This window comes from Vigna angularis, chromosome 3 (assembly GCF_016808095.1).
Source record: "Vigna angularis cultivar LongXiaoDou No.4 chromosome 3, ASM1680809v1, whole genome shotgun sequence".
Taxonomy (NCBI): Eukaryota; Viridiplantae; Streptophyta; class Magnoliopsida; order Fabales; family Fabaceae; genus Vigna; species Vigna angularis.
The window spans coordinates 8,591,052-8,602,406 of record NC_068972.1 but is presented as its reverse complement, the minus strand read 5'-3'; the positions used below and the strand labels follow the sequence as shown (position 1 = coordinate 8,602,406).

The window sequence follows — 11,355 nt, the reverse complement described above, 5'->3', positions numbered from 1 at the left end:
AACTTAATCTGTAAAATTATAATACAATTACATATTTACATAAATGAAGGAAGATAATTAAAAATATATTTTTATTCTAACTTTTAATTAAAGAGAGACCAATGATCCAATTTGTCCCATATTTTTTCTCATTTTTTATCCGTCAGTTTGACAGAGCCAAGATGAATTGACAAACTGAAAATTTCAATATAAAGTATCAAATTTTAACACCTTGATCCACTCTACCATTTCTATTTGTGTTTCTTAAGATCGATCAAAATTTAAGTCTTTTTCATTTTGTACGTGCAAAGTTTAATTTAATCTATCAAACATTGGTCGCTTTATTGTTTAAAATTTTATATTATTTTCTAACAATATTTCTTATTTAGTTGGTAATGGAAGAGTTACACGTTGTAGTGAAGGAGACGATCGATTGGATAAAAGCTTAAATTATTTTATTTTCATTTTTCTTCTCTTGTTCCTCGATTCATGGATGAACGCTGTTGCATACCAGATTCAGCATCTTCTTCCGACGCCTACTGGCTTCTTCTGCAAGTCCTCTCTCTCATCCCTCTCTGGCATTACCTTCTCCTTGCAGCGTTCATTCTCTTCTCCCTTCTCTACAACTTCCTTGAACTCCATTTCTTCCAAGATCTCTTCTCGGGATTCGCAGGCTCCCCTGTGCTTCTCTCCTACAACTCCTCCTCTCAAATCTACCACGCTGTCGTCTCCAAGTGCGATGTTCTTCGCGGAAGATATTTCGCCACGCCCTGGCTCTGCAGTCCTCATCTTCAGACTCTTTTCCTGAACTACTTCGGTAGACCTCCCTTCCTAAAATACGCCAGGTCAATTAAACTGTTTTTCACTAATCCTAATTTATTTATAGAAACTCTTGATTTGATTGTTGAAGATTGACGATGCAATGATTAGTTTTGTTTCAGGGAACTGTTTCGGACTGCTGATGGTGGAACCATTGCCTTGGATTGGCTGTTCAGTTCTCACGGTAAGTTTAATTAAAGTGTCCTCTGTATATAAGTTTAATTAAAGTTACTTGATGTAATTTGGCGATAGTTGTCAAAGTCGAAGGTTCATCCATCTTTCTGTCTTTTGTGACTGGTCATTTTACAGTTTCGGATAATGTTGGTTATGAAGATGAATCTGTTCCCATTGTTGTGGTTATTCCTGGCCTCACAAGTGACTCTTCATCTCAAGTAAGTGTTTCTATTTACTCTTTAATTTTAATACACGCTTATATGTCAGCCAATTAAAAATCACTGCGTTACTTTTACAGTAGACCACATTTTATCCTTGCTCTGTCGGCAGCTCCTTGTCTGCTACTAGGTCAGGGCTTGTAATGTTATTTTAGTATTCTCCTTTTCCTAGTACCATCTGAACCTGTTATATTTATGCAAAGTCTCGTGTTATCTAACCATTATTGTTGTTGTAACTTTTTTAACAGTTTAGTGTGGCAACTGCACTATATATAATGTGTTAGGAATTCAACGGAGTTAGAAATTTCATTAAGGAAAAATGAGTAAAATAACTTACATAAGTAGATGTATACACATCGATTGCTTAAAAGTTTTAGACTACTGGAAGTTGTATCGTTGTCTGTTATATGACAATGTTAGCAACTCATGGTGTCGAATCTTTTTCTTAAATAAAACGTAATTGTAATTTTATCAAATGACATGCCACATTCAACAATGTCTACTGTGTGTTTCCCCAAGGGCTCAATCTAAGAGGAAAGTATCCAAGAGTAATATCAGTTGGAATTTGATGCGAGATGAGGTTTAATTCTAAAGGGTATAATTGTTTGATTTGTTTCCCGTATACCAGTTGACAAAATAGGAAAGTGAATTGGACACTATTGTTTTATTAATTTGTAGTTTTCATATTTTAGCTTGATTTTGATTTAGGAAATGCATTTAGACCACCCTGATGCCTTACAGTTTTATTTTTTATTTTCTTGCTTTCATGTTGACAGTATATCAAACATCTCGCGTATCACACTGCAAAGCGTGGATGGAACGTTGTTGTTTGTAACCACCGAGGTTTTGGAGGTGTTTCAATCACGGTTAGTTTTTCTGCAAGCTTTAAATAAATAGAACAAAGGGTTGCTACACTTTTAAAACATAACTTGAATCCTGTTGACTATAATGTTAGTATTATTTTGCATTGTATCGAATCTCATGTTCTTGTGTTAATAGTTTCTTCATCTTGTTTTTCTTTTTAAAATCATTTCAGTCTGACATTTCCTACAATGCTGGATTGACTGAGGATGTTCGCGCAGTGGTTAATCATCTCCATAAAGAGAGATCCAAGGCACCACTGTTTGTTGTTGGAACTAGTATCGGAGCTAATATTCTGGTATGTTCATAGCTTGAGCCTTATGCAATGGTTACAACAAATGTTGTCTTTTTTACGTAAAAAATAATTTAAATTACTACCAATATTTTATTTTTTTTTAAATGACATACATTATTAGGTGCCACTTGTAGGAAGGGCCAATGAAAAAATTATTTAAGTGTTGTGTATGACATTTCTCTTTTCTCGAAAAATTGACCTCTGTTATCAAATATGCCCTGTTCTGGTTATACTCTATAAAAGAATTTCACTTTGTCGTATTATATATCATATTAGGACTAATAATTTTAACACCTATGTTAATGGCCTAATGCTGAAATTCTTTATGATGTTTCACTGATAACTTTTTGGTATTTTATCAGTTGTTGCGCAAAGAATTTATATTTAAAAGAAACTTCGTTGGAATTGGGTTTCATGAATCATATGAATATAAAACTCTATTCAATATTTCATTATTTCATTCAAACATTCACATAAAGGCATACTAGTCGTAATTCCTTAGCAACTAGTTCTAAATTAATATATCAAAATGTTAATCCCTTAGTCAATTTAACATATAATTTGCATGAAGTCCGATGTTAAGAATGACCAAGTTATTGAGTCTATCCTTAGACCTCAAATCACTTAGGTGATCTATCTATGTTCATGTTCAAAGTTAGTTTCCAGTAATCAAAGACATTCAAATAACATTATATTTTCATACAATATTATTAAATTCAAAGAAAGAGCATATGAATGAATAACGATATATTGAACAGAAAAATTATGAGTTCATTACATCAAATTCCAACGAAAGAAAAATTTAACTACTCCTAGACATCTAGAACGTATACATTTGAAGCAATCCTTGCAACAATGGTGTCTTATGCCTTGAAGTAGTCTCCGGAAGTTCGTGAGATGTTTTAGTTTCTTTCTTTTGTTCGGAACTTCTGTCTGCTTTTCTTTCTGTTTCTTACCCACTTTAAAAGTCAATTGAAAAAATAACTAATTCGCTAAGCGCACAACTCTTTATGCACTAAGCGAATATTCAATTGCAACATATCTTTAATTGTCCTTTATTCGCTCAGCGAGTTGTGCTGGTGCGCTGAGCGAATAAAACTCTATTTAGCTGAGCGATTTAATGTTGGCTTAGCGAGAAACATCTGATAGCACTCCACTTTGATGTATAAATTCCTGTACAAATTTTGAGTTAATTAATAAGTCTGAAAACATGTATTTTTTATACTTATCAGATATGTATTTTATCTGCCTTTCAAACTATAGCAAAACTGCACAAAATTATCTTATTCTCACTTATGTGAAGAGCTGTGTTAGCACTGCATTTGTTTTATTCAATGATTCTTTTTAGGTTAAATATCTTGGTGAGGATGGTGAGAATATTCCTGTTGCTGGAGCTGTTGCTGTTTGCTCTCCGTGGGACCTTTTGGTTAGTATTTTGATTTTAAAGTGACTTGTTTTAAATTTTGAATTTCAAATGACTTTGGTCAATATGGTATGAAAAACCACTACAATCTTTCGTTTCAATTTGTTCTCACTTCACGGTTTAACTGTTAGTGGATTTAATCGAAGAAAAGAAATTAGTTTTGTACGAAACAGAAATAATACAAATGGAATGAAATAAAGGAGAATATATTTTGAAAATTGGAGTTTATGATTTATAATTATTATCATGGTTAAAAAGTAAATTTTAAAACTAACTTAACTGATTTGGAAGATGATGTTTGCAGTCACTACTATATTATAAATTAACATATTTATCTTGAGGTGAGACTGAATATTATTAATAGATAAAATAGATTTTATCATGATATCATTTTAAAAAATTAATTTTAAATCTAAGACAATTTTTTGAACTGGAGGTTTGCACAGATAGATGTGAGCCTTCCTACTGTCTTAAAAATTAAATATGGAATTTGTAAAGGAAACAATAATAAAAGGTCAAATTGTCCATCCATAAGTGTTTTTTTTATATCAAAATATGTATGTGAATAATAAAAAACTATGAAATGTTTTTAAATGCGACTGGTGGTTCAAATTGAGTTTTGGATCTGTTTTTAAATTATTTAATTATTTAATAATACGTTTCGAATTATCAAAATAGCTGTACTGAATTTAATTTCCTCTTCAATGTCCTCGTAAATGTTGGAATGGATCTTCATTCTACCTTTTATTAAACTCCGCTAAGTTATGTTACTTGTTTATCGTTGTAGATAGGGGACAGATACTTACGCCGAGGGCGTGTGCAGAAAATTTATGATAAAGCACTTGCATTTGGACTTCTAGATTATGCAAAATTGTACGTCTGCATTTTTTTTTTCAGTTGAATTTAACTTTCTCCTTCATCAGCTCTTATTATCTATTCAAGTCTTCAAAATGCAGACAACGTGGAAAATCAATAACTTTTGTCTATTGTTCGTTTCTAGACTTAATTTTATATTTTTCCCAACAATCATTGCAGGCACCAGTCTCACTTTTCTCGCAATGCTAATTGGGAAGGAATGGAAAAGGTGACCTTACTAGTTAATGTTCTATTTTCATTTGATTACCTTTTCAATGTTTTATTTTCTAATGGTAAAAGTAATGTATGTTTTTGACGTGTTATCAATGGTAAAATTGAAAGTGATGTCGTAATTTGTTATGGACGTATTTTCAATGTCTCTCCTAAAAAACCTGGCAACTCATTTAGCTGTTTGGGTTAACTTTTTCTGGGCTTAATTATTCTAATTCTAATACCTATAACATTCTTAAATGTTATTGTCTTATTTAATGTTAGTTTTTAAAATTTTATGAAACATGCGTGCATATGTACTTTTTTTGCTTCGCAGTCAGTTTCTGTTCGCGATTTTGATGATCACGCAACCCGTGTAGTTGGGAAGTATGAGGTAGTTGTGTATGGCCTAAATTTGTAATATTTTATCTCTTTTTCTGCCTCGTTTTATTAGTTAATCAAACCAACTTTTTTTGCTTAGAGTGTGGATACGTACTATAGACGTTGCAGTAGTGCCACTTTTGTGCGTTCCGTTTCGGTTCCGCTTTTGTGTATTAGTGCTCTTGACGATCCAATCTGTACAACAGAAGCCATTCCCTGGGATGAATGCAAGTATGCTTCTAATTTATTTTCGTTCTCTTCTATTCCTTTAGCTCCAATTAATGCACTGCACTACTCTTTTGGTAGGGCAAATAAAAACATTGTGTTGGCTACTGTAAAGCATGGAGGACATCTGGCCTTCTTTGAAGGACTATCTGCATCTCGCATTTGGTATATGAGTTTAAGTCCACGTTAAATAACAAAATATTAAAGAAAAATACCTATATATATATATATATTAATAATATTAATATAAATGTTAAATATGTTTTTGGTCTCTTAACTTTAAATGAAAATTTGAATTAGTTCTTTTTTTAAACTTTTGACTCAATTTAGTTCTATAACTTTAGAAATGTAAATTTAGATAACTTTAAAATTTTATAAATTTAGTTCTTTAAATTAAATTTTGTTAAAATTATTTGACGTTTTAAATCTATTTGATAACAATATTTGATTTGTTTTTATTGTTTGATACGATTTTTTTTTCATGTTAATTGAAAAATGTATTTGAAAGTTTAAATAAGTTTAACAGAATTTGATTAAAATGACTAAATTCATCTAGTATAAAGATGAAACATTAAATTAGTCTAAAATTAAAAAAATAATTAATTTTAATTTTCACTTAAAATTAATGAACTAAAAACATATTTAAATTTTAATATAAATATAAATGTTTTTTACATTTTAATATAAATATAAACGTTAGATCCATATTTTATTATCGTTGTATCTACTTAAATCTCATATATAGAATTTTGAGGGGTTAAATTAACTTGGTAAAATTTCAATTTTCTCGAATTGTAGGTGGGTAAGAGCTGTAAATGAATTCCTTGGTGTACTGCACAGCAGCAAATATATGCACGTACAGGATAAAGGTAAAATCTGGTGTGATATTGGTCATAGGGAAATAAGCAGAGTATCTATGTGGCTGAATTCTGATTTTTCTTTGGTAACTGTCGTGTAGAATTCTCAACCAAAAGTTCCATTGGACTGATCAATTGATCATGGCACTGCATCCAACGTTGACCTCAGAAACAATCTGGAAGAAACACGTTTATTGCATGTATAGTGACAGTCGTAACATGCTTCCGCAAGAAAAAGTTCATTAAATGACGACTGACTAACTATTGCAAACAGTTGATACTGTGCCTCGTTATTTATGAAGCCACAGAGAATAAAAGTCTTCTATAATATTTTGGATTGAAAATTTAAAGAAGCTAATTATTTTTAGAGAATTTAAACGCTTTATAAAAGATACAGTCTGAATAAAGAATTTTAGAATTTTATAAAAATAGTTAGATAATTAAAACTATAATATTTTAAATTTTACAAAAGAATTATTAATCTCTTTTTAATTTAACATGTTTTTGGTCAAGTGGTTGTGACTAATACCTAAATATTCTTTTCCCATTAAAACTAGTTAGGTTTCTTTTGTCAATCTTAAGTATATTTTTAAAAGATTTTATTTCACCGAATATTCAAAGTATTTCATATTTATACTTACGTATATGTTGGATACCGGTAGAAATAATAAATTTTTATTTTTAAATATTATTTAACTTTGTTTCGATTTAATAAAAAGTTATGTATTGGTTGATTTACGAGTATAAGTATAAATAATATTTAAATTTTTAAATTAGGCATGAGTTGGAAATAAGTAGATAAATGTCTCTCTTTTATATTGTATGTTTTTTTTCATCACTTACTTTTATTTTGGTTTTAAATGGTCAAATCAGTTGTAATTAGTAGGTAAGTTAAAAAATTTATATAAACTTTTCTTTGTCTTTATACTTAACTTATTTTTAAGACCATTTTTATTATTAAGATGTAAATTTTAATCATAATAAACTTTAGAAAATATGTTTTATAAGTTAAATTTTCCATTCATTTATGCATTGTAATCTATTTTATCTTTAACTCATAAATTTTCTAATACATTCCTTCAATGTCGAGACATACTTCTTGAATGTAAAATTAGACATTAATTATAGTCCGATTACTGATAATACAATAAGAAACAACAAAATTTTCAAAAGTAGAAAAGATAAAAAAATATAAATCTTACTATAAATATTATATAGATTTTGGATAACTCTAATACCACTTAAAAAATAAATTTTAAATCTAATTTAATGTCATAACATCGACTCATAAAATTACATTTGTAGCTATTTATATTTGGTAAACCTTATGTCCAACATTTATATAATTATTTAACACTTTGTCTAATTTTTATTCTTTCATTTTGTATTTATATAATTATAATTTTGTTTATTGGTATTTAATGATGAAGAATATATATATATAAATATATATATATATCCTTTTATTATTTAATACTTAATAATATAATATTTTGTTATTATAATTTTTTTAAATTACTTGGAACTATAAAGGGACATGGACGGATACCCGTCTAAGAATGAAACAAAAGTCTCATTCCCATTAAACATAAAGATGGGTGGGGATGCATTTTTAGTTCGAAAACAGGATAAAATAGTACAACGAGCACTTTCCATTTTCCATGACTTTTTCTCTTTAACATTTTCCACTTGCAACTTCTTGATCACCATAGTGTTAGCCTTAGGTTTATTTTTCAGCTCTTCAATCAACTCACGAATAATGTGTAAAAAATATATTAAATATTTTTTAAATATAAATTCATACGAGTGTCGCTATGAATAATATATATATATATATATATATATATATATATATATATATATATATATATATTATTTTACTCTTATATATAAGGAAATCCAAATTATTTAAATTAAAACGTTACATCACATCAGATGAAAATGGAAAGTGAACAAGAAAGTGGTACCCCACACCTCACATAAAGGTCTTTAGTGTTTGATCTCCACACTTTGACCTTAAAATCCTGAACTATTATCATTAACCAGCTATTTGTAGAATTCCATCACTCCCGGCCCAGACGACGCATGACAAGCAACATTAAATTTTGAAAAACCAGCCAGCTTGCACAAATTCTCGTACTCTTTCTCAGTTCTTTCCTTTCCACCTGCTGTGATAAACATAAGGTTGTCCAGGCTCGAAACAAGCTGAGATTGTTCAGTTGCTTCTGGTTCTTCTGGCATTATGAATTCCAGAACAACCACCTTCCCATCTCCAGACAGTGCTTTCTGACAATTGCTCAATATTTCTACGCACTTCTCGTCAGACCAATTGTGCAAGACAGCCTAAAACAACATCATAAAACACAAAAATATTTATACAACCTTAAAACGAAATTAGATTAATCCAATACATGAAATAGGTGTTTACTATCATGTATACTAACCTTTAGTGTCATGGCGTCACCTTCTGGAACACTTGCAAACATATCTCCTCCAACATGCTCAACCCCTTAACAATATTTTACAAAGTTTAGAATTTAAATTATTATATCTTTATATTAACCCTTTGATATATAATAAAACATTAAATAGGCTACCTGATAGCAGTGGTGCATTCTCAATGACTTGGGGCAGATCAAAATTAATTCCTTTCATTGAAGGGTATTTGGAGACTATCATTTTCAGGTTTTGTCCATTTCCACCTCCTACATCGACCAACGTTGATATTCCCTCAAATCCATTATATATGTCAAGTATTCTATTCATATCTGTTACGCACAAATCCGCCATAGACTTGTTAAAAATTTCGTTCATTTTTGGATTCTTTTCCATGTACTGGTACGTTGTTACCCCATGAAGTTTCTTGAACAAATCAACGTCTGCATCAACCACCGCTTCCTTGAAATTCAGCCTGAGAAAAGAGATTGGAGCAAAGTAAGCTTTCCTTGTTAGAAAAAAGGAAAATAGGACTACACTTTTAGTCACAGACGTAATATTTAGACTTTTATGAAAAAAGTGTTTGAGATTCTTCTCATAATACTACACATACCCTTTATGTCAACAAAAAATTGATGTCATAAATGAAAAGCTCATATTTAATAGTATACCTAACTAAACTGAAAGAACTTCATCCCAGTTTCATTCACATCATGATACAGTAATGATAAGAAGGACATGCATAAGAGTTAAAATGATTTACCAAAGTGGTGAGAGTGCAGGACAAGAGAGAAAGGATGCAAAAGAAGCGAAGTAGCCTCTAGTTGCATCAGGGGCATAGTATTGTCCAATTTGTGAGAGTCCGTAAACTGTCTCGGTGGCACCGTGTTGTGTGGTGCGTGTTGAAGTGGTAAGAACAGAATAACTAGCAAGCAAACGCAGCATGCGATCAAGCCTATTGGGCAAGTCAGGATGCTGGTTTGGGAGCTTAGAAGCAATTTCATGAGATGAGAGGAATGAACCGTGTGGTGTTGCCTTGGCTATGATCTCAAACAGGTTGAGTTGAATAGCAGCATTCAGAACTGCAGGGTAGACCACAGCAGTACTAAGCAACATTCCAGATAGACGAGCAGCTTCGTCACATTTTTTGGGACAAGTTGTAAAGAGGTTATTGGTACTAACAAAACTGGATTCCCCCATTCTTGACTCTTAATTTAACTCTAAGGATCTTTGGTTTCTGGTTTGGTTACAATTTGCCTGCTTAATTGCTCTTCGGTGAGCTCTTTTTATAGCTGTTTGTGGTCGTAGATGGAAAGGCTTTACGTGGTCCATTTAGGATTTTTTCCTTGTATTTGGCTTAATTATTTTGTGTGGTGTGGGCATAAGCAAGTCTTGTGGTGAGAGATTTATTTCAATTTTTTTATATTCAGCAAAATAATTATACTATTTTTTCATTAAATCAAAATTAGTTTATATAATATTATATATATATATATATATATATATATATATATATATATATGAGATTTTACATCAACAAAAAAAAATATTTCACAAGTTAATTTTGTAAAATTGAATTAAAGTTAAAATTTATTTTTTAGCATAGAATCTAATACTACAAATTTATAATTATTTTAACAAAATTTATTGTTTATTAAATCTATTTTATCATCTCATATTAAATCGTTATAAAATTATTGTCTAGTTCTATACTTGAAACACTAAAAAAAATTATTACCGACGACCAAAATTCGTCGAAAATGTCCAAAATTCGTCTGTAGTGTCATTTTTTCGACAGCTCACCGACGAAGTTTGGTCCGTCGATAATAACGTTGTTGGAAATATCTCGATCTGGTTCATCTTCTTCCTCTTTCCCCTTCTTCGGTTTCCTCAGATTTTAACTTTTTTTATCAAACTTTCTTCATTCCTAAATCAAAACAACAGTCCATTTCATTCCAAAACCAAAATCAAAGGTTCTACTTAGGTTCTCCAATTGTTTTAGAAAGCCTAAAATTGGGAAAAATCCCCAATTAGTTTTTGAGCATCCCGACGGCAGCACTACTCCGCATGGTTCTCCGACGGCAGTGGTTCTCCCACGGCAGTGGTGGCGTTCTCCCATGGCAACGGTGGCGCTCCCAACCGATAGTAGTGGTGCTCTCCAACGGCAGCGGTGACACTCTCCAACGGCAACGGTGGTAGTGTGGGAAGATGGTTGCACGAGAGAGAAAAATGGTTGCAAAGAAGGTGAGAAATGGTCTTGAGATGAGAGGAAAGAAAAAATGACGAAAGTGTTTTATGAGATAGAAAAATATAGTCTTCTTCGCGCAGAGAGAGAAAAAATGAGCGGAAATTTTTCCGCTCTTCTTATCGACGGATTTACTGACGGAACTTATTCGTCGGTAATTATCGAAAGCTTTACCAACGAATTTTTGTCGTCGGTAACTAAAATATATATTATCGACGGAATTACTAACAAATTTTGTCCGTCAATAATTACCGAAGGCTTTACCGACGGATTTTGATTGTTGGTAACTAAAACATATATTGTCGACGGAATTACCGATGAATTTTGTCCGTCGATAATTACTGAAGACTTTACCGACAGATTTTGTCCGTCAATAA

The 11,355-nt window shown here is 31.1% G+C and overlaps 2 protein-coding genes across 4 annotated transcripts; one reads left to right on the top strand and one right to left on the bottom strand.

The window, feature by feature from the left end:
* Positions 1-364: 364 nt before the first annotated feature.
* On the top strand, positions 365-6,641 carry LOC108326035 (embryogenesis-associated protein EMB8). Of its 3 annotated transcripts, none has more exons than XM_017559270.2 (13): positions 370-824; positions 921-982; positions 1,108-1,190; positions 1,967-2,056; positions 2,227-2,349; positions 3,695-3,772; positions 4,557-4,642; positions 4,805-4,853; positions 5,172-5,231; positions 5,316-5,446; positions 5,522-5,605; positions 6,239-6,309; positions 6,399-6,641. In XM_017559270.2, the coding sequence occupies exons 1-13, from the start codon at positions 469-471 to the stop codon at positions 6,434-6,436; spliced, it is 1,311 nt and encodes a 436-aa protein (XP_017414759.1). In that variant the 5' UTR covers positions 370-468; the 3' UTR covers positions 6,437-6,641. The 3 variants fall into 3 exon arrangements, with proteins under 3 accessions (XP_017414762.1, XP_017414759.1, XP_017414760.1); XM_017559271.2 differs by having other exon boundaries at positions 373-824; positions 5,172-5,228; XM_017559273.2 differs by lacking the exon at positions 5,522-5,605 and having other exon boundaries at positions 365-824.
* Positions 6,642-8,187: 1,546 nt separating this feature from the next.
* Positions 8,188-9,980, bottom strand: LOC108326037 (isoliquiritigenin 2'-O-methyltransferase). The gene is made up of 4 exons (XM_017559274.2): positions 9,497-9,980; positions 8,895-9,208; positions 8,742-8,806; positions 8,188-8,640 (listed from the first exon to the last, which is right to left on the bottom strand). Exons 1-4 carry the CDS (start codon positions 9,931-9,933, stop codon positions 8,344-8,346), a joined length of 1,113 nt encoding a protein of 370 aa, XP_017414763.2. The 5' UTR covers positions 9,934-9,980; the 3' UTR covers positions 8,188-8,343.
* Between the last annotated feature and the right edge of the window lie 1,375 nt (positions 9,981-11,355).

Coding starts and splice junctions, on each gene's coding strand:
- LOC108326037 (XM_017559274.2), bottom strand. CDS start 9,933: ATGGGGGAATCCAGTTTTGTTAGTACCAATAACCTCTTTACAACTTGT. Junction 9,209..9,496: donor CCTGCACTCTCACCACTTTG/GTAAATCATTTT, acceptor CTCTTTTCTCAG/GCTGAATTTCAAGGAAGCGG. Junction 8,807..8,894: donor GAATGCACCACTGCTATCAG/GTAGCCTATTTA, acceptor AATATTGTTAAG/GGGTTGAGCATGTTGGAGGA.
- LOC108326035 (XM_017559270.2), top strand. CDS start 469: ATGGATGAACGCTGTTGCATACCAGATTCAGCATCTTCTTCCGACGCC. Junction 983..1,107: donor TTGGCTGTTCAGTTCTCACG/GTAAGTTTAATT, acceptor GTCATTTTACAG/TTTCGGATAATGTTGGTTAT. Junction 3,773..4,556: donor GCTCTCCGTGGGACCTTTTG/GTTAGTATTTTG, acceptor TTATCGTTGTAG/ATAGGGGACAGATACTTACG.